The sequence below is a fragment of the Ceratotherium simum genome, chromosome 5 (genome assembly GCF_057802395.1).
Source record: "Ceratotherium simum simum isolate JZ-2026a chromosome 5, ASM5780239v1, whole genome shotgun sequence".
Taxonomy (NCBI): domain Eukaryota; kingdom Metazoa; phylum Chordata; class Mammalia; order Perissodactyla; family Rhinocerotidae; genus Ceratotherium; species Ceratotherium simum.
In genome coordinates, this window is record NC_141904.1 from 24,458,355 (window position 1) to 24,480,677 (window position 22,323).

Genomic DNA, 22,323 nt, shown 5'->3' on the forward strand with positions numbered 1-22,323 from the left:
CTGCTGCTGGCGGCCAGGGCCCGGATCCCCGGCGCGCACCGACGCACCGCTCGTCAGGCCATGCTGTGGCGGCATCCCACGTCAAGTGTAGATGGGCACGGATGTTAGCCCAGGGCCAGTCTTCCTCAGCAAAAAAAAAGAGGAGGATGGGCATGGATGTTAGCTCAGGGCTGATCTTCCTCATAAAAAGAAAAAAAAAAGAGGAAGCAAAAGATAAAGTGAATATAAAGAAAACAATAACCAAAAACTGCAACATTGGCCTCAATTGTTTCTATGACCATTAGGCACACCTCATTTTGTATCTTGGAGCTTATTGAGTTTCATGTTGCAAGAATTTTGAAGATTGTGTTTAAATTCCAGGTGTGTTATTCTTATTTTCTTCATGTAGTTTATAGTTATGACACACACAATCAAATGATCTCAGAGTTATTAACTCATATTCCATTTATAGCTTAAAAAAATACATTGCTTACTAAGGAGTTTTTATACAGAAGGTCCATTTTTTCCCTATTTATGTTACTATTAATGGCCCTTAAAAGTATTTATACATTAGCTTAAAAAAAGTGTTGCCATAATTGAAGTTTGTGAATTAAATGCAGATGAATCCATTCTAAGCACAAAACTGCTAGAGACTGGATTTATGTTTTTGTTGGCGAGTCTTCTGACCATCCCGCTATCTTTGTTTATTAAGCAAAATGTTAACCAAAAACAGCTTATCGTCTTCATTGTCAAACTTAAAAAATGAGCATGTGTTTGTGATTTAAATTTGCACTGTTTCAAGCGACTTTTCAATTGCTCTTTTTAAAATCAGTAAAATATCAAGAAAGTCTGAACATGCACCTAACTGAGAGGGCCATCTTTGACTCTTTAAAGTTACTTCACATAAGCAGACAAACCCTACCATGTCATACCATACAAACAATTTTAATTGTGTAGTTACAGTCAATAACCACTCCTAATCAGAACATTTCTGCATAAAGAAAATTGTGATACACTTATAAAAACAGCCAGCTGTAACAAAATAGCTGGTGTTTTCATAGCCATAAACTCATAAAAAAGAAATACACCTTTATACAGAAATTTTATACAGATGTAGCTTTAAAATTGATTGTAAACCAAAGGAAGACACATTGCAAACATCAATTATTTTCACATTAATTGCATAATTTTCTAAGGTGATCTATTAGTTTTATTTACCTAAGCTTATTTGCATGATAGTAAAAATTGCATACAACAATAAGAGTGAAGCTTATAGTATGAATTGCTTGGATAACATAGAGCACTTTTTATAGGCAACTGTGTAAAGCACATTTTCTCTATTTAAAACTTTTAAGACACTTTGTTTTACTGCCCATCAAAATACATTTATAAATAGAAAAGAATCAGTATGGTAACAAGAGAAGCAATATTACATTTAACGGAAACTTCCAAAAAATTAATTACAACATGATGCTGCAGGATCTGCAAATAAATAATGAGGACTAAATTGTGTTTCACATTTTCTTTTCATTTTTTAAAAAATCATGTAACAATGAGAATGAAAAAAATTACAGTGAACTTTTATTTCCAAAATAAAAACAAATTTGAATTACGGCAGTGCCATATTATACAAGGCATTTGTTGGCATATGTCATCTTTAAACTGCATTCCACAGTCTATAGTTCTTTTGTAACATACAATAGAGTAACAAACTCTTTTTTTTTTTCGTTTTTTAAAATAAGGGGCGAGTTTCCAAAGATCAGTGTGGAGTGTTACAGAAATAATTAAAGGAAGGAAATAATAACCACAGAAGTTATAATGCTTGTTTGAGGCTCCAGAATAATAATAATTAAAAAAAAAAAAAAAGAAATCACTGGTATCATGCTTACGGGGAACACACTTTGGTGTGTCCTGTGAACACAAACTTTAACTTTTAATACCAAACAATCCTCGATGCTTCACCTGGGGCTGCCAAGCAGTTTGTAAAACAGAGTAAAACGTTTAGTGCAGTCTGCATTATCCTTTCTCAACTTTCCTGTTTGTGCAAGTTTCTGAAGATTCATTGGCCAAACAATGAACAACAAAGGTGTTCTGAGAGGATACAAGGTGGACTTATTTTGTTAGTAAATACCAGTGGCACTGTTGAATGAAAATAATACTTCGATCTCAGTCTTTCAAGTCAGCGTTAATGTCTGTGTTTCCTTCCACTGAGAGCTCTTCTTCTAGTTTCACCGAGAAAAGGGTGTTAGCATTTTTATCCTGGACACTCTCTTCCAAATCCTTAAGCAACTCCTCTTCTTTGTATTCGGCCACATCCACCTCTAGACCGGAGTTGTCCTTCAGTTTGCCGTGGTGCTTGAGATAGTACCGCTGGTTCTGAAAGAACTTGATGATGGTGTACTTGGGCAGGTCAAGCTGGGCGGACAGAGTCTGGATGGCCTCTTCGTCCGGGTACAGGCCTACGTCTTGGATGAAACTCTGCAGGATGCCCAGGGCCTCCACGGAGATTTTCGTTCGCGGCCGGGTCTTCTGCCGGTTCTCGTCCTCCGCCTCGGCCGGCGAGGCCACGGTGGGCTGCCGTGGGGGGAGCCGGGGCGCGGCCGGCTGCTGCGCCTGCGGCTGCGGGGGAGGCGGCGCCGGCTGCTGCTGCGGCTGCGGCTGCGGCTGCTGCTGGAAAGGAACAAGCAGACGATCAGGGCTCTGCGTTCCCCGGTTGCGCAGAAAGCCGTCTAGCATTAGCAAACGTGTGGTCCTGAATCCCACATAGAGCTTCTTTGATGAGGGCAAAGATTCAGGACGAAAAGGCAGGCCAGCTAAAAGGCCTACAGCATTAGGAAAAAAAGCAAAATGATAAGAACCAGGAAGGGAGGGATGAATTGGACTTTGGGGGGCTACTGGGCTTCCTCATCAGAGGTCAGTGGAGCCTCCCTGCCCTTGACTCAGTCTGGCTCACGGAAGCGAAAACTCAGAGCTCCGAAAACGTGAGCCATCCGCTTCACCAGAAAGATACAAATCAAAGGCGAAGACAGCAAAGCAAATGATGATGTAAATAATTAACAAAGATTTAAAATGAATACTGAGAAGTCACGATTTCAAAGGCATTTTAGAGAGGTGAGCTGCAGAGCCATGGGGAGAGAAATGTATGCTGTGCCGCATTGCATGGGACGGCAAAAGCATGGAGCAAGAAGCAGCAAGTCTGATTTAAATTCCAAATAAAATGGATAAGCATCTGCTATTCTCCAGCATCCTCCCTGACGAGTCCAAAGGATTTCTGAGATTCTCACGTTTGTGAATTTTCTACCAGACAGTTCCAATTTAATACACACACAATTTCTTACCAAATTGCACCAGGCTGACACTGCAAGTTTTTTTTCTTACCGAAAAATAAAGGTTCCATCCACCACCAAAACGGCTAGCGAATTGTTTTGTCTATAGTCAACTCAGATGTGATTAGGATTTAAATTTAGTGTATACAGACACTTTTTCATAATTAGTGTCTGTACATGTGCTGTAATTTCCATACACAATTATACATAACAAATGTGTGACACATGTACATACTGTACACTCTCTATCCATAAGTCTTATCAGCAAAGCAAATCAACCTGAGTAAGCAGCAAAATATTAGAACATTCATACTGTGCCTAAGCATTTCCTTTTATCCCCCTAAGAAGCAATTTTATTAAAAACAATTTACATTTTCAAACAAGTACTTTTTTTTATTACTTAACATATATCTTTCTCTTTTTTACTGTTTTTGCTAAACAGTAAGTTTTTCAGGCTTTCACGATTATTTCAGTGCTTGATACCCTAAGGGATTCTCTTTTTCAATTTATCTTTAATTCATACTCAAGGATTTTTTTTCCTAGTGCATATTATTGTTTTTAGCTAGATAGATACATGTATTTTTCACCAATACCAAGAAATAATGCAGGTGATTCAACAAAGATAGTAGAATTTGAGGACTCTGGAAGGCAATGGCATTTTTCCTTAAAAGGGAAAGCTAAAAACAGCCCCTTAGATTTACCAGAAATAAGTCATACAGTTCAAGTTCAACACACTTCCTAAGCAATCAAGGCCACAAGAGCACCAACAAGCTACCTGATCCCAGAGCTGTCCGATCTAGATGATTAGGGGAGTTCCCTCAGTGGATGAATGGAGACAAGCTCCGAGACATGACAAGCTAAGCTCATGGCTGAATTTGCTGGCACAGCGGTCTCTGGCTACCACCATGGCTAGTCTGTCCTTTGAGTCTGAAAATCCTGACCAAGGGAGCAGGTATTGATGCCACCCCCTCTCTTGCTGGCATAGGTAACTTGTGCCCGCTCACCTGAGGAGCAGCACCGAGCCACGGTGCAGGGGTCAGCAGGCCTGGTAAGAAAACGCCTCTAGACTCTCCTTTCCCAAGGGTGGTGGGAGAGGGGCTCTAAAGGAAAGACAAACAGACATGACTCACCCCTCACCTGCGTTCTGTGAGGGTGCAGGGAGACAGCTACAAGGTGAAGGAAGGGCCAAGGAGTCAGAAGCACGATTCCAATTAGGTTTCCCTCCCCTCCCCTCGTTGGACACAATCCGAGGTATAAAATTGTAATTCTACAAACTTCCTCTTCAGAAACTGCAGTAATTCCTTTCCTCGGGGGCGCAATTGGTCTTAATTAAAAAAAGAGGTGGTTTTTTTTAAATTCTGATTTTTAAAAAACAAAAAAATTTTAAGCTCTCACACACAAAACAACCCAATTCTAACAAAGACACACTTGCCAAACAAGAAGTGTAAAAGGGGGTTCTTGCCACTTTGGGGGTGGGGAGATGAGGGGAGAGGAACACAACACACATGTTGGAAAAAGTGTGTTAATTTTCCGTTTATCCCCCTGAGCAAGATGGCAGTGTATTGTTATCTCTTGCTAAGAAGCCTGTGTTTAGACTGGCGGGGAGAAGAGAAATGCTCATTTCCCCGCTAAGTTTAGAGCTCTGTTTACTTAGTGCTATACTGAATTGGCCAAGGTAAACCAACCTGAATCTGCTCTGCTGGAACGTGGATGATGTGGGGCGGCCTGTCGCCATGGTGATGCACCGCGTTGCTCTCCTGTTCATAAATGGCATCGCGTTCTGGCTGAGGAAGACTGAGGAACCTTCGGATCATGGAGAGGTTCTCCCACAGAGTCCTGTTTTCTGGAGAAGGATCTTCTTTCCAGCGTAGCAGCTCACACAACCACCCCTTAGAGACAAGGGAATAAGGAGGTTAGCTCACGCCTCTGGGGGCTGACCAGTTCCATCAGGAGCTTAAAAAGGAAAGACTCTGTGAAGTTAACTTTTTTCATATGGTCAGAACACTCCAATCTGCTTAAAAAAATTTTTTTTAAAAACCTGTTAAAAGAGAATAGCTGTGGCTGTCGAGGAGGCAGGCTCTGTTTCTAATAAATGTTCAGATTTGCATCTTAAAGGGGAGTCATATTTTTCAGACTCCAAGGGCAAGGCAGATTTACCACGGGCTCTACAATACGTGAAACAGGAGAAGAGAAAAGTCGAGTGTGCTTCCCGTCTTGCCTAACTTTCTTGTCTGAGGAGTGGCCATCTGAGGTCCTGAAGGTATTTAAGAAGAGATAGGACAGATTTTTAGAATACATTTTTTTTTCTAAAAGGATTCCCCTAAGTTTATAATTTTTAGAGTGTGTTTATTAGAGAGAAAGGATGCAATTGTGTGAGCAAGAATGTTGTTCCATGTAAGGCATAATGATTCGAATGGGCATTAGAAGAATTCTCCAAGAAAGAACTTTCCAAAAGGACACTCGGGGTCCTGTTTTTCTGCCTGCTGCAGTGTACACATATGATTTGTCAGACAAGAATTTTAATAGGTTTCCTGAGCTAAGAGAGAAGGAAATGTCCAATGAATACCAAAGCCTGAACTTCTCTGATACCTTCCAAGGCCCAGTTTTCATCCTCAGATTATGTATCAAGAATTCAGTGGGCCAACAGAGTACATTGTCTAACATTTTCTAATCACCATCTCAGACCTCCGCCATCTTGGCAGCCACGATGGACAATAAGCAATGGGGTGGAAAGGAAAAGGAGGGCGACCCAGCCAGACCCCCTTCACCAGCCAAGGCAACCACCCCCAGCTGCTGTACTGCTTGCTAACAGCTCACAGCCACATTCTTCTCTGGAGAAATGTCTTGGGGCCATCTCACCTGGAGATGCCCAGACAGTCACTCCACTTCCTCACTGATTCCCTCACCCTGGGGCAGCCAGTGATTGGCTGACCCAGTGGGACAAAGTCTCTGTCCACTTGCCCCAAAGTGACAACTCACTCTACCCTGCAATGTACTATCTAGAGATGGCCCTCCCCATTCTTCCTGGTCCCTCTTCCCATCAGTGCAGACTTTACCTGGACCCTTCCTCTTCTCTATCCTCCCTCACTCCTTCCAGGTCCCTCACCAAATCACAAGCACCTGATTCCCCATCTTAGGCTCTGCTTTAGGGAACGAGACCTAAGACAAAGGGGTTTCTTGGAAATTCCAAGTAAATTAGTTGGATGGTAATGGAAAGAGTACAGTTCCTTTATTGTCCGATTTTTAGAACTAGCCAAGGAGAATTATTTGTTTGTTTGTTCTATGTTACCTTTGGGGTGAGACCAGAGAATGGTATGACTTTCCTTCCCTTCTTCTCAAACTGAACTACTGGAGAGAAAATTCTCCTTCAAACTGCACTCTACAGTGGGGAAAATCAAGGCCCATTCTCCCCAAAATGGCCCATTTGAGAGATTTTATAAGAAAAGATGGAGAACTGATACATTAGCTTCCAAAGGCCCATCTCTAACCAGCCAAGGGTGACTGCTGCTAAACCTCAGGACGTCTACTAATTTTTCTAAGAGAGCTTTGATTCTCTACTCAACAGGTCTTTTAATTAAACATGTACGTGGGGATGGTCATGCAATTATGCACTCATTTGATGGCACTAAATGTATAATACAAGGCTAAGAGAGCACGCAGTAAACTGAAAATTTGTCTGAAAGAATATTAGCTAAATAAAACATAACAATAATTGTGCTTACAGTATCACTGAACATGCTTCTCTTCTAACCATGGCAATTCTATATTCATTTCCAGAATAATATGATATGCCATATTTCAGCTCTATTTATATGAGTATAATATTAACTACAAAACTGTATTTCAGTATTTGAAATATTTGAGACCCACTTGCATATGGTGCCCTGGAGATGTTTATTTAGCTCTTACCGGCAAATATTTGCTATCTGGATTAAGCCACGAAAATATTTTATATTTTCCTACATCTAAGCTATTTCTTTACACTTTACCTCTAAGTCAAGATGCTGTGCAGGTTTTAGATATATATCTTCCTGTAGCTTATTAACTATGGTTAAGATTACTTTCTCCCTCTCCCTTGTCTCCATTCTTCAGCTACGGCAATCGACTGGCCCCCATGCTTAAATACAGCAAATCACTACAATTTTATTTACCTTTCAAGAAATGTTAGAAGGTTCATAAAGAATAGGAAAGATTTTTTTTTTTTTACTTAGCTAGTATTATACTATTGCAATAAGTGCTAGACACTGAGCATCTAAGAATTTTTTTTTTTTAAGAAATAAACGCTTGTGACTAAAAATTGCTAAAAGTTAAATTAAGAATGATTCATGTAAGAAAAGCTTCTTGGAGAGAGCTGAAAAACTCCAATAATTTTTCAAACCCTTCAGAAACTTTTTAAAGTAATGCAGAGATCAGTTAGAACTTGGATATATGTGAAAAAACATGTGGATCACAGATGTTCTTTGGAAAAGAAAATCATTAGTTCTTTTAAAATGGCTAATAATGATAGCTAATTCCTAAACAATCACACTCATGCTGGTTTAACAAATATTTCAGAAAAAGAGCCCTGACTCATTCAACAAATATTTTGCTCATATTGTCACTTCTGTGTCTCGGTACTTACGAGACAGATCCTTATTTTTATTAATTGCCCATGACTAACATAACATTTCCAGTAGTTTGCTATTAACCTCTGCCCTTAAATAATACTTCTAATTCCTTATCTAAAAATAATTTGATGAATTATAAGTTTGGAGCATGTCTCTGCTAGCCTTTCAAGAGACACGATGATTTTAAGAGACTGAAATCAGATGCTTCTTCGAAAAATATTTAACAGTACAGCTGGGAACTGTTAGTTCTCTCACGGTATTCCAAAAAATAAAAAGGAGGGGAATGCTTTTCTGGATGTGCATATCTCTTAAAAAATAACGGAAAATAGATATTTTGACACGCTAGTTCTTTGTCAGCAGAGAAATAAATTGGCTCATCCCCAATTTACACTTGCAAAAATAAGATTAATTTATTCTAATACTATTTAAATACCATGGAATATTGTGACTACCTCAAATCCTATTGATTGAAACTCGATGAATGATGACAGTAATCTCATCTATGTTTTGCAGAAAGTGACTGAAAAAGCCAAATGCTTTCTACTTCCCCAATACCTTTTTCTAGGTCACTTTTCCATAAGTGATACTGTTGGAGCAAATGAACTTGGGAAGACAATGAACATGTGAGAATGTGTGTAATATTTGACAAATAAAAATAATGATTCCCCTAAGTACTGTATTGGTTTTTAAATGATAAATGTATAGATTTCTCTGGTAGAGGACAGAGGAGGAATGAAATGCAGCACTTGGTTGCAAAATGTAAACAATTACGTTTTTAAGAGAGGTCTCTGGGACTCAAAATATTGTCAGACCACAGGCGGGAGTAGAGAACTACTCTCAAAATTAAATTAGATCACAACTGTTCTGAACAGTAGAAAAGGCAGGAGACTAACAGGCTTAAAATAATGAGACCGATCCCTTCTCAGAAAACTAAAATGGTACAAGGAACAACCTAACCTTTAAATGTACTAAATTTGCCAAGCAACATTACACTGCATATAAAGAGGGCAAAATATAAACAGTGGCCACATGTAAATAAATTAGTAAAACTTTCAGGATGTTACTACTTTTCAAACTGACAAAGTTTAATTTGACACCTTCTGTTCTAAACCCTTTGTTTCTATTCAAAATCACGCCTTGAGCTGCTGCTATCAATCACAGCACTCCCCCTATTACTTAAAAAAACTGGCATGGACCCTGAATAAGCTGAAAATGCCATGCAGATGAATTCTGAGATAATATGTTCAAACCTGTTATATACAACACAAATCCTGTCAAGTTATGTATTGTAAACCTACATTTATTGAGAACTAAACGTCTTAAATCCATCTGCCACAAAGGAAATACTGTTATGTACTTTATAGTAACCAAGAACCATCTGCAAATGTCTTGCTCCCGGTAAGCAAGAAAATGATGCAAAAGATGCTAAACCTAAGACCACATGAAATAAATAACATTCTTTTGACTGGTTTTGGTTAGGTATCTACTAAAGAAATATAAGATTGGGGGGGGGGGGTGGGAAGGAAAAGGGAAAATGCAGAATGACTGCCAAACCAGTCCTGAAAAAAGCAAAACAAACTCAATGACAACACAATGGCAATTTATTATGGTCCATGAAACACATGACTATATGCTCATTTTAAAGGAAAAATTAGCAGTTCTAAACTCAATATTCTAATGATGTGCTTTACTGACAGAATCTTGTTGTACCACATTTAAATAAAAATCCTGGCACCTTCATGTTTCAGCTACTAATTTCCAACCAAACTCAATCTCTGATTTGCACTCCACTCTTTTTAGAACAGTTAATTCAAGTCAAGTAACTCCTAACACTTTAACGGATAAGGGGTATGCAACGATTTTAATCGAGTCAAGAAAGCAACCTCCTTTCTCGAACGCACTTATTGTACCTATACAGTCTCACACACATAAAAAGAGAGCTCTTACAGGGCCTGATCTGTGACAAAGCTGAGAGTAACACAACCAGTTTTCCAGTGGAAAATAGACTTTAGTATTCTCTGAGAAAAAAAGTCATTTAATACAATATACAGATAGGTATATATTATCATCTGTACATATACATTTTAAACCCAAGAGCTAGAAAAAGAGAAAGAAAATGACAAATAATTCTTGCTGCAACTAAGAAGGAAAAACACATTTTAAAAAACAGAATGGTAATTTGCTTTTCTAAAAAGCAAAACATTTTATAGTCTGTATGTATTCCCCCTCACCCTCATCTTTTATGTGTTATTTGCAGGAGTATTTTGTTCCAATCTCTGGGGCATATAGTATAATAATATATGATATTAAAAGAAATCAATCTAAATAGGGAGGTATTTGATACAAACATTTTAGTGGAAAGCATGAATTACATCTTAGCAAGTAGTAGGAACAAGGATTAAGTACATAATCCATTAAATAGTACTTCTAACACAAAAAATTCAGTATTGTAGACTAAACTACACCAGGCATTTTGAATGAGTACATTTTCAACTCAACAACAACTAACTATAAAGCTAGCAATTTATCATTCAGCAAATAATTTTCTACTTTTAAAAGAATCTGTAAGTGTTACTTATGCTAATGAAGACAGTTTTTAATCTGCCCACAAACACGCTAATAGAGGGCAATTTTTTTTTTTTATTTACAAAGCTGTCGGCACTCAAGGGTAATTTCATATCAATGTTCTATAAGCTGGGGGGGAAATGGGTTCTAATTGTCAGAGCTCCCAAATCTTTCACCTTTAGCATAAAGGTTTAAAGATATCACTAATGATGCAAAGTCACTAATGATGTTTTAAACCACCCCTTTAACGTTCCAGAAGGGTTCCATTTTCATACTTTTTATGCTTTATACACTCTGCCTCTAATATAGTATTAAAACGTACCACTTCTTTGGGGGCCCTAATGCAGAGACACACAAGGCCTGATGGAGGTTCAACCCCACTTCTAGGTGGGAGGCCTGGATGCTTCACACGCCAACTTCTAACCTTTTTTCAAGAACAATCATAACACTTTGAACAGTGAGAAACAAAACAGTGGCAAAGCAATACTGAAAGCATTTTAAATTATTTACTAGTTTAAAAGGGTGAAATGATACTTTAAATACATCAAATTTCATCGTCTAGGCCATTTTTTGGTGGCAAAGTGGTATTGATCTTTCCAAATGCTTAAAATTAACTATTTTCCAGAAGGTCATTATTTGATTAAAGGCATTAAAGTTGAGGGCAAGAAGTGATGCACTTTTTCTTCTTCCCCATTCAAATCATCATATAATTTAATAAAAACCATCCCATCATGTCCTGTAATAAAAACACTTATCTTAAGATATTGTTCTTTACCTAACATATTAACCTTTAAATGTTATGAAGTTCTTTAGAAGAAAAACCTTTGCTAAAGCAGATTATTCTATAACATAATGAGAGGCCTCCACCATTAACATTAATAAAGATACATGTTCTCTATGGAATTAGTAGGAAATATATTAATCTTTCTCCCCAGTTTAATAACATCTACCTTGTGTATAGTGAAGAGAATCTCAGCAGGCTCTGTGAGTAACTTTTCCTGCTAAGTTAACATTGCTCTTACTAAAGAAAACATGAGAAATAAATTTGAACAGAGACATACCAGTAAATGCATTTTCCATTCTAAAAGTAGCACATTACATCCACTTTATTCAAAGATGGGTTTTAAAAAGAAACATATTTAAATGGAAGATGTGTGTGTGTATCTCCAAATATATTTATTTTCAAAGTGTGGTTTCTGATATTTGTATTTGCTGAAAAGAAAAAAAATCATGATATTCTTTTAAATTATTACTATTTTTAACTTCTAAACTGTTACTGTTTTAAACTCTCTCCCGACTCTACAGTCGGGACTCAATATCTTAGCCAAAAATCTGTGGGTTTCCATATTGTGGGGGGACTCAATATCTTAGCCAAAAATCTGTGGGTTTCCATATTGTGGTAATAATAGGACATAAAATGGCTATCCATAAATTTCTCACTTGGGTCAAGTTTCACCACTTTGCCTTTAAGAAGTTAAACACATCTAGCAGAGTTTCTGGAGGTTTGTTATTAGCAAAAAGAAATGTTTATACAATCTAGGGGAAAGCTCCCATTAAAATTTAGTAAATTTTGGAGGAATATTCAGAATAATTAGTAAATAATCTTTATTTTTCAATTTTGCTTAAAATTTAATCACGCAAAAAAATGAAAATCATTTGTTTTCTATGGTTTTTATGTTCTTTTCTACCTTCTCAAAGCCACTGACTTTAGGGCATACGGAAATATGGTGTTTTTTCTCTTGCTACAGATTGTTTGGTCCATAATAAGATTATCACACGGCAATCTGGCCAGAGTAGATAAAAATGGTTCTCACTTAAAAAGGTTGTCAGGCAAGTTTTACAGAATATTTTCAGGAGGGAGAATCTGAGAAGGGCAAAAAGGAGGAATGAAGATAAAACTATGAAATTCTAGACAACATATTAAACTAGCTAGCAAAAATTTAATGTCTTGATTTGATTGAAATAGAGAATTCTCAAAAAAAAGCCTTAATTTTATTTTTAAAACATTAGATCTGGAAGATATCTAATTTAAAAGTTTAATTTTTTCATATACTTCAGAACCTGCTTTCAGGATAGTTTCTTCAAAGCTTAAACGAAACAATAAAAATCTGGCTTATATGTCTGATACTTGAATATGGTCTCTGAAGAAGAATTTTATTTTTTTTTCTTAAATCTAAGATGTATTTTTGACATTACATAAATTTCAGTGACATGATTTGGCTCCTGTTTAACATTTATACACTCTGTCTTAAAATCTCACTTAAGTTTTTATTCTCTCCTCATTCTTCATAGCTAGTGTTATTAAAAAACAGAAAACTCAATATTCCCAAGGTTCATGCTATAATACTTTCATCAATTTTAGCCTCTGCTTCTATCATAAAGAATCGTCTGCTCCTGTCCATTCTGCCTACCACTGACTTGTCAGCACTGGGGCACCTCTTCCTTGAATTATGCTCTTAGGCACCAACATTCTTTTTAATTACCTCCAAAGGACAATTATTCTGATTTCTGAACAAAAAAACTTTTAAGTAATTGTTCCTCTTTCTTTCTTAGGGGAAAAAGTACACCAATGATGATACGAGCTTTGAGGAAGAATGAGAGAACAAGTGTTATCACGTACAGTTGCAATTCCTACAAAAAGCAAATAAATTGGATGTCTAATTTAGCCTATGGAACTTCCTGATAGGGAAACATACAGGTTTAATTAAGCCTTCTTGAATCTCCTTATCGACCTTTGAGATGCCCTTAGAAAAGGGATGCCAGGATGAAAATCATTGCTCTGGTCTTCTGCTTTCCAACTACCCAAAGTCATCCTACTGCTCAAAATGACCTTGAAAGGCTTCCTAATACAGAGAAAAAGTTCACACTCCCTAGAGCTGCCCTGAAGGTTCCTCCCAAGCACACTCGTGTCCTAATTCACTGGACTATTCATTAGCTGTTGCCCAACACTTCCCCACATCCTGTTCTCCATTCCTCATATTGTTCTAACAGGAGAGCCTTTTCTCCTTTTTTTCTGTCCACCCAAATACTAATTCTCTTTCATGGCATTCTCAAGCACTTCAGTATACCAATAAAAAGTTATATCCTGTATAGGCATTTATATATGTGAACTTCAGCAAATTACCCTTCTGGGCCTCAGATCCTCTTCTACAAAGTGCAGATAACAATGATATTAATCTTACAGGATTGTGGCTGATATATATGAAATAGAATACATTCAGCCCAGTGCCTGGTCCATGATAACTATAAAAGGGTCTGATGAACTTAACTGAAAGCACTTGCCTTAAATGGCTCACAGTATATTTGGGAAGACCTGGCATTGAAAAATAACTATAGTGGGGCTGGCCCCGTGGTGTAGTGGTTAAGTTGGGCACGTTCCACTTCAGCAGCCCTGGCACTCGGGTTCGGATCCCGGGTGTGGACTTACACCACTTGTCAGCCATGTTGAGGTGGCGACCCACATATAAAATAGAGGAAGACTGGTGCAGATGTTAGCTCAAGGCGAATCTTCCTCAGCAAAAAAAAAAAAAAAAGAAAAAGAAAAAAAAAAACCTCTTAGTGCAAGGCAGTTATGTGATAAAGGTCAATGATGGGCAGCCATCAAGTGGGATCCAACTGGAGGGGAAGAAGAGATGGGTTGGGGCATCAAGGAAGTCTTTACTGACAAAGAATGAGATGAAGAATGGTATTGGCTTGGCTTTGAAGAATGGACAATATTTAAAGTGGGGAGAATAATGAAAAAAAGTGAGATGAATTAGCAATATGCTAGGAAAAATAGGTAGACTAATTGCTTTCAAATTGAATATAGCCTCTTTCGTTCGATATAGCTCTTTACCATACTTTCTTGAGAATACAATTTAATTACTGTGACCTCATCTCCTCCTCTATATACTGTTCTTCTAAGATCTACTTGTTAGGGCAGGCCGGGTTTTAATTTGAATTCCTATTCTACTACTTACTAGCTCTGTAACCCTGGTCAAGTTACTCAAGTTCTCTAGACCTCACTCTTCTCCTCTATAAAATGGGGGTAATTTTACCACTATTCATAGAGTTGTGAGAATTAAGTGAGATAATTCATGCAAGGGGCTTGGCACACAGTAACAGTATGAAGAATGTCAGCTATTATTATTTTTATTATTGTTGTCATTATCATAAAGATAATTCAAAGTAATTTGAATATCTAGGAGTTAATAAAAATAATTCAGTTACCATATCCCAACCTGAACCCAGTATCTTTCCTCTCACAAACTAGGTTCTCCTCCTCTGTAGTTCAACTCAATTAACAGCACCATCCCCCACCCAGTCACCTGGGCTGAAAGGCTGTTATTTGAAGTATAAACTGGTAGAATTTTTCTGAAGGGCAATGTGGAAATGTTGAATATAGAAATGACTAGCAATCGCCTTTAAAACACAAATGCCTTTTTTGATCCAAGAATTCTACTTCTGAGAATTTATCCTAAGAAAATGATAATTAAAGATGTATGTAAATATTTAACTATAATAATGTTCACATTAGCATTATTTGTGATAGCAAAAATTGAATATAACTTAAATATATCTCAATAGGGAATTAAAAGGTATGTACAGCATACAAATGAATGTAAGACATATATATGCATATACACACGTATGCACGTATCTCTAGTTAATTGGGATTATGGGTGTTTTTCATGTTCTTCCTTATGCTTGCATTTTTTGACTTTTCTATAGTGGCTATGTATTGCTTTTTCTTTTTTATTAAAAAAACATAGCAAATAGCTTCAATTAAAAATCTTCTTTTTCTTGTCTGTTTCCTTCCGAAACGAACAATCATGAACTCCTGTCAATTCTACCCCTTCAGAACATCTCTTAAATTTGTTCCTTCCTTTTCATTCCTACTCCTCTGGTTCAGGCCCTCAGCATTTCTTCCATGAATAAATGCTGATGGGTTTCTTTATTCCAGACCACCCTCATCTCTGCTATCTGAATTACATTTATCATAAACAAAAGTCATCACAAATCGCCCTTTGAGTGGTACTTTCCTTCACTAGAGGGGCCTGGAGACACCCTGAGGCTCACACTTCAATGAATGAGTGTAAAAATGTAGCTCGATTCCCTGTAACACACTGAAGTGCTAGTAAGTTGGGGGGATAAAGAAAGATATAAAAATGGCACAATATGGGCAATTTAGTTAGTGGCAAGGAACTGTATACACTTCTGTAATTCCTGAGGGCATCCTGTATTGTAGTCAAGTCCAACAACTTATATTCATCATGATGCTGTTGCATTTCAAAGAAATAAGATTCAAATTGAGCTCAGCTGGCTAAGTTTAAGGAGGCAGGAAAGCACTATTAAAGGCTTCTGTCGAAGAACATACGTTAGATAGTTTAAAGAAGAAGCTTAACGGGAAACTTAACTTTTTCCAAACCCCTCAACCCAAATAAATATGTGCTCTCATACTGTAATGCTATAAAAAAAATTTTATCATGTTTTGTCCTAAAGTCACTATTAAAATTTTACAATATTTATTTTCCTATTCAAAATTATGAAGATCACTAAGAAAAAATGCTGTTGAATATCCATATATGCCATGTACAAAAAAAACTATAAAAATACGAACTTACAAAATGACTAATTCTTAGGTGACAATTTACCTAACATAGCGGTTGGTTTGCTTATGAAAATAATTTACTACTAGGTTATTTTAAACAAATATTTCTGCCATTGCATTTTTAATTGATTTATATAAAACTTTTCAATGATGCAGATATCTCCTAAAATGAGTTATACTCCCCATTATGCATATTTAGGGGCTGGGAATTAAAAATTTAAAACTTCCCTCTATGATATTCTAGGAGAGAGAACAAAGAATTTTTAAAACCAGGGGAAGGCAATTTGGGATTGTAAAAGTTATGGGACTCATATCCTAAGAGGAACAATCAAGTGGGCAGGGTCATTACAAGCTCCCAAGTTGTTTATGATTTTGCTGATAAAGTAACACCCATTTTGTGGCCAAAACCACATCATTTTATCCATTATGCAAACCTACTAATCAGAAGTTGGCTGAATGGAGGGACACAAATATTGTGATTCACAAGGAGGCATTAAAAAAAAGCATAAATATTTCTAGAAGCATCGTGTGGCTCCCAGTGACAATGGCCGGGTTATAATTTTACTGGTAAAAGGAGACAAGGGAGGTTGGGGCTCTCTGCACAGGCCATCTCAGTTATTCGTCTCAACCACTGATCTCCTTTTATCCCTGGGGAAAGCCAGCTCAGAAAGGGCTCAGGGGGAGACGGACAGGAGCGGAGTCTGACTCTACTCTGTCTTTTGGAGCACAGGGCCCCCACTCCTCCCACCCCGACTCCCTTAGGGAGAGGCTGGCTTTTGTGAGGAGCAAAACTGTGAGCAAATGAAATTTGCTTCTGAATCATTCCATCCTTTCACAAATAATTACTAAGCACCATCTACATGCCACCTACCGGGCGGCTAAGAGGAGATGTGGGGACAGATACGATGAGGAACCATTTCTCTCAGCACTTACTGTCCAGTGAGGTAACAACAGCTTAAACTTCAGGTTAAGTTGATATTAAAGATGTAGTTCAACTACAAAAAATTCAATGACAAAACAGCAAAAAAAATTCTAGTCTAAGGGAAGGCACTCTCACGAAGTCCTGCACTCTATGTGGGCATCAGAATGTTGGAGACAAGGCTTCCCGGAGGCTTTTGCTGTTGCTTTAAATGTTATTGCAATGATCATAACCCCTGCTTACATGCTCTGAGAGTGAAGGGGACTTGAAAAATAAGCATACTACAAAGTAATAAACAAATAACAAACAAATGTTTCCCAGGTAAATTCAAGAATTCTTCAGCTAATGTGTTAAAAATATATATAATTTTTTCCCTACAATTTATCTAATCATTGATCTCATCTCTTTTGGGCCATGGACGCTTCTGGTGAAGCCCATGGATTATGTCTTTTCAGAACAACGTTCTTATGTGCCTGAAATAAAATACATAAGATTACAAAAAAAAACAATTATACTGAAATACAGTTATCAAAAATTTGTGATATAGTAGTATACGTGCTTCTTTATTAACACACTAAATAACAAGATCTAGCAACAGATCTAATAACTACTGTAATTTTATAGTGATGAGCAAAAATAATATTTTGACATATCTACTATAACAATGTGATATAAAAACGTTTGTGATTTTTATTGGTGACAAATTCATAGGTATTGCTAATACTGTGATTTGTTGTCAATACTAATAATTGAATAAAATGTCAAATTTCAGTAAGATGTTAGTGAAAATAAAGATTTTTTGTTTTCTTTCCAAGTTCATGGACCCTTTGGGGAAAGGTGGGCCATAGGTTAAGAACTGAATAGGGTGCCTCCCCCCATGTATGTGTGTGTATACATACATATGTACACCAAATATATATATCTCTCTCAAACATTTTCCCAGAACTGTCTTATATAAGATCCTAGTAGATTAGAAAACTTTCGTAGTTATGGATTCATGAAACAGATTTCCTTATCATGTTATTTTTGCCACTAAAAGGCCATGCCTCTTAGAGATGGGCTGGAGGAAAACCATTAATCACTAGTACAATGGTTCCCAGACTGTGTCCTGAGGAGTCCAGGTCTCCATCGGGGTCTTTCAGCAGTGCCTTGGCTGTGTATGCGTAGGGTGGGGTGTTGATGAGAAGCTTCCCCTACCAATCCTGAAGTCAATCAAAATGGGGAAAGACTTTTATCTGATTTATGTATTTCAGTGCTGGATGAGATTTCATTCATAAAACAATAGTTTCACAGCTCAAAATTTTTTGCTTGCTTGACACTAGCACATATATACTTCACTTTTTTCCTGGTCCTGTTACAAGCTCAGAAAATGGGTTTACAACCTCTGAATAAAGCATCCATATTTTACTTTAGTTAACTTCATACCATCCAAGTAACTATAAAGCTAAACAAGATTAGCAGAGTATCCTTTGAGAAATGTCTATTTGCCGGGAGAGGAACACTAACAAGCTTTTCCAAAGACACCTGGGTTTCCCAAATACAAGGAGCTAAGGTAACAGGGCAGAGAGAGACGGAAGCAGGGAGAGGAATGCAACAGTGGAATGGGCATGCTATGTGTGTGTGTGTGAGGCAGGGGGTGGGGGTATGTGGTGGGGGGAGTGTGGGGGGGGTGGTCGAGGAGAGTGGTGCAAATACCAGGAAACCAGCAGTAATCAAATAATGGTCCTTGCTCTCATCACCACTTTTCAAAGAGCAGATGGTTATGAAGTTATGTGCCTGTAAGACTTGAGGACAGGGCAGAAGGAAGTTGGTCAAATAGAAGATTAAAGAAAGTGAGTAGGAAAGATGGTAAAGGGAAGTGGGGGGATAGGTAGAAAATAACTGAGCACACAACCATCTCATCACTTTATATTATATGTAGCTCAATGATAAACTTATCCAGAAATACAAACATAACTTTCTGTCTAGAAATTAAGCTTGATGGATAAGGCTTTAGTCCTTATGGTTATCCAGGGTCCAAGTTATTGAGTCTCTTTAATCAAAATAGTAAAATAAAATCATTATCCATTAGGCTATTACCCTTCCCCCAATCTCCAAACACACAAGCAAAAATTAATTGCAAGCCAGGAAGAAAGGCGGCAATTTAGACAGTAACAGCTTGGCATGGACTGAGCTGGGTTTCCTAATAACATTTGTCTGTTTGTGAATGTATGTTTTATTTACAGCCTTCACTTCCTGGACCTTATTGAAAGTAATTTATTTTTACCTAATCTGCATTTCATTTAAACCACCAAATACTCCATCAATGAACCGACTAAGTAGCACCTACGACAAGCAGCACTCGTGTTGGTACCATAAGTAAAATGGGTAAACATTCAAAGGAGACATTTGGGGATGGGCACTCCTCAGCAGCTATTAAACGCTAGATACCAATTTACGAATTTGCAGATATGGCCTTCAAGATATTCCCTCAAATCAGCTGACATTCCCTGCCTCCTTTTCCTTGTTGACTCTGTATTTCATTAACCTCTTCCAGACCCGCAATTTCTCAGGGACAGAGTATATTTTTTCCTCTTTAATATGCTATCCTTCCCAGAAGAACTTATATGAATTCAAAAAAAAAAAAAAATGAGAAGTTAAAGGTAGACTTTCAGGCATAGTTAAAAAACCAAAAAAGACATGTTTAAGGAAGAAACTCTTTAGCAACCTTCATGTCACACCATGTGGCAACCACTACGCCACCACATATTAAGCCCATTTCCTAACTGAACTGAGCTCATCTCACCTCTCTACTGTACTGACTCTGGCAGGTCCCTGAACATGAGAGGGAGATCTTCCAGTTTTTCACTAACAGGTCTCAGATGAGATTATATCAATCTTGAGCTCATCTCACACTCTATAACGTGGAATTCATGCACTGGATTCCAAGCAATCAATTCTCCTCACCCTATACCACTCACAAATAATCCTTTTTGGCTACAGACCCCAAAATAGCACTCTTTCCCCCCAAATCTAAGCCCTTCCATTATTCAAAACCTTACCCCCTCTGACTCATTCCTAGACTAACACACCTCTCACAGTACATTCAACAAAATAGTATTCTCTTTCACACTTGTGCACCTGTTTCAGCAACAAACTCACAGAACCTGAAACTGTAAGAGGCAGCAGACATAATCTGACCCAACCTATTTGACCTTCCTGAAGGGGAAGTTCAAGCCTGAGAGGTAAAGCAACTTGTCTGGGGCTACACGACATGGTGGCAGTGGAATCGGCACCTCCACTCTGTGCAGTCCTCAACGCTTTCCCAGAAAGACGAAGTTTATGTACATGTTGTTATATAAACCACCTGTGAGTTTGCAAATTAGCCCTATTTCCATCTGACATAGATAATCAGGACTCATGCCCTCCCATTCTTTTCAGCTTGGAATAAAAACATGAGCTACACTGTAAATGATCTTGATGACTTCAACAATGATGATGAAAAATGCAGACAGTGGTTTCAAAAGAAAAAAGCAAAGAACCAATTCTCCTTGTACATTTTCATGAGGATCTGAGAGCAACCACAGAGTGGCTGAGGAAGGTGGACCGAGTTGGGGCAGCATAAAGTTTGTCAACTACATTTCTACTGAATCTTCAACTGTGACCTGCTAACAGACACAAGGAAACTGTCCTTTCGTTAGACAGGGTCCTAGCAGGGACCATACAGAAATTTATAATATTTTTTTTGAACAATGGGATTCTTGTAGTCTAATTAAATTTAATGGAAAGACATGCTCTTCTCTTGTACTCAAAATATTGAATATTCTCCAACTCCATACCTACTGCAGCATCCTCAAACAGCAACTGTATTTTGCTCTCTGTCTTGTTCCTTTTGTATCGTTGGGTGTGCTAGGCACAGAGAAATCCTAACACATGAAAACTGAAGTTTGCAAACATGGAAAACTAGGGATGATCGTTCAGGTTGTAAATGAAATCTTCCACTTGCAAAGAAACAAGTGAAGGTTCCCTTAAGTGGTGAACTCTACCAGAGATTGCAAAATGTGATTCAATTTGCATGCTGGCTTATCCCTAACATGTCTTGAAGGAGCTGTGAAAATCTTCATGGTTATTAAAGCAAGGGCAGTAGCAATGAAGTCATAAGCTGTAATTTCTTTTACCTCCACCTTTCTCATTTCTTGGACTCATCCCCATACGACTATGCTATGTATATTAAACCTCTTCTTGGGAATCCTAAAATACAAGTGACTGTAGCAGTGGTGGGTTGATTTCACTGATTTAGCAAGGGGTGCCTTCACCTCTGTGTTAAGAAGGATTCTGAGGTGCTATCTGTACTCAACAGGAAATACTGTTGTGACAAACTGGTGATGTGGAGACCGAATCAAATTCTCCACAATAACTGCTTCTTGTAAAACGACTATAAAAGTAGATTAAGACTGTGTGAACAAACTGACCTAATGATTTGGTGTTACCCATGTGAACTGCTTAGCAGCTGAGATGGAAGAAGGGTTCTAACTAAAAGGCAGATACTTTTTTTTCCTCTAAAGTGATATTCAGGCCAGAAGACAGTATGAATAGACAGAAAAATGTTAGATTTCAAAGTTGGAAGAGGTTATGGAGCAAACACAAAACACACAGAAAATAGCCAGGGTAAGAGAGAAGAAAGCTCCAGTGAAAAATTGGGAAGTAAAGATTTTTTTTTTTTTTAATGTGAAAAAATAACTAATGAAGAGGGAAAATGGAAAAAGTAAGAGAATAAAAAGAAAAATCCACTATTCTATGGGAAATTCTATTCTCTCTTATCAGTTAGGTAATAGGGATTGCCATAGAATCCTAGGAAGCAAAAAGTGAGGTTCATAACTGAAGTAGTAAAACAAAAATAAAGATAAAAAGAAAGAGTGTATTTTATTTGGCATTAAAAGACATTTAACTAGGCTATATCTATGTTTTCAATGTTCTCTAAAGTGGATTGTTCTGAATTTCTCTAGAGGTGTGATTCTAAATCACCACTGATCCTGTTTCTTCCTCTCTTAATTTTAGTTTTCCACCAGCTTATTTGCCTTCTTATGGCTCCAATACTTTAATTTTTTTATGGCTGGATTCTTCTGAGACTGGTGATAACTTTGGTCTTCTATGGTTACCTATTGTGCCCGCACTTTCTGCCAGGTTTTCTCCAATATTTCTATAGAAACAGAGTTCACTGGTTTTCAACTCTATCTTTCAAAATGATTCTGCAAATCGGCAAACATCTCTATGAAATAAATTTTCTGATTGGGTTCATTTTTGTTTTTGGATTGTCTGGGATATGATCATAAAGCCTAAACTAACAACTTTTCATTT

General features: G+C 37.6%; 1 protein-coding gene across 5 annotated transcripts in view; it reads right to left on the reverse strand.

Moving 5' to 3' along the window:
* Positions 1 to 908: 908 nt before the first annotated feature.
* The window catches only part of SATB1 (SATB homeobox 1), a 97,355-nt gene continuing 75,940 nt past the window's right edge, over positions 909 to 22,323 (reverse strand). For 3 of the 5 annotated variants that reach the window (XM_087430601.1, XM_087430600.1, XM_087430602.1), the window contains exons 10-12: positions 4,991 to 5,194; positions 4,310 to 4,405; positions 909 to 2,646 (exon numbers count right to left, since the gene is read on the reverse strand). In XM_087430601.1, the coding sequence (XP_087286727.1) occupies positions 2,146 to 2,646; positions 4,310 to 4,405; positions 4,991 to 5,194 (801 nt within the window). In that variant the 3' untranslated portion in view covers positions 909 to 2,145. Of the gene's footprint in view, positions 2,650 to 4,309; positions 4,406 to 4,990; positions 5,195 to 22,323 lie in introns of all 5 variants that reach the window. The other 2 variants (XM_014789847.2, XM_087430603.1) reach the window with 2 other exon arrangements.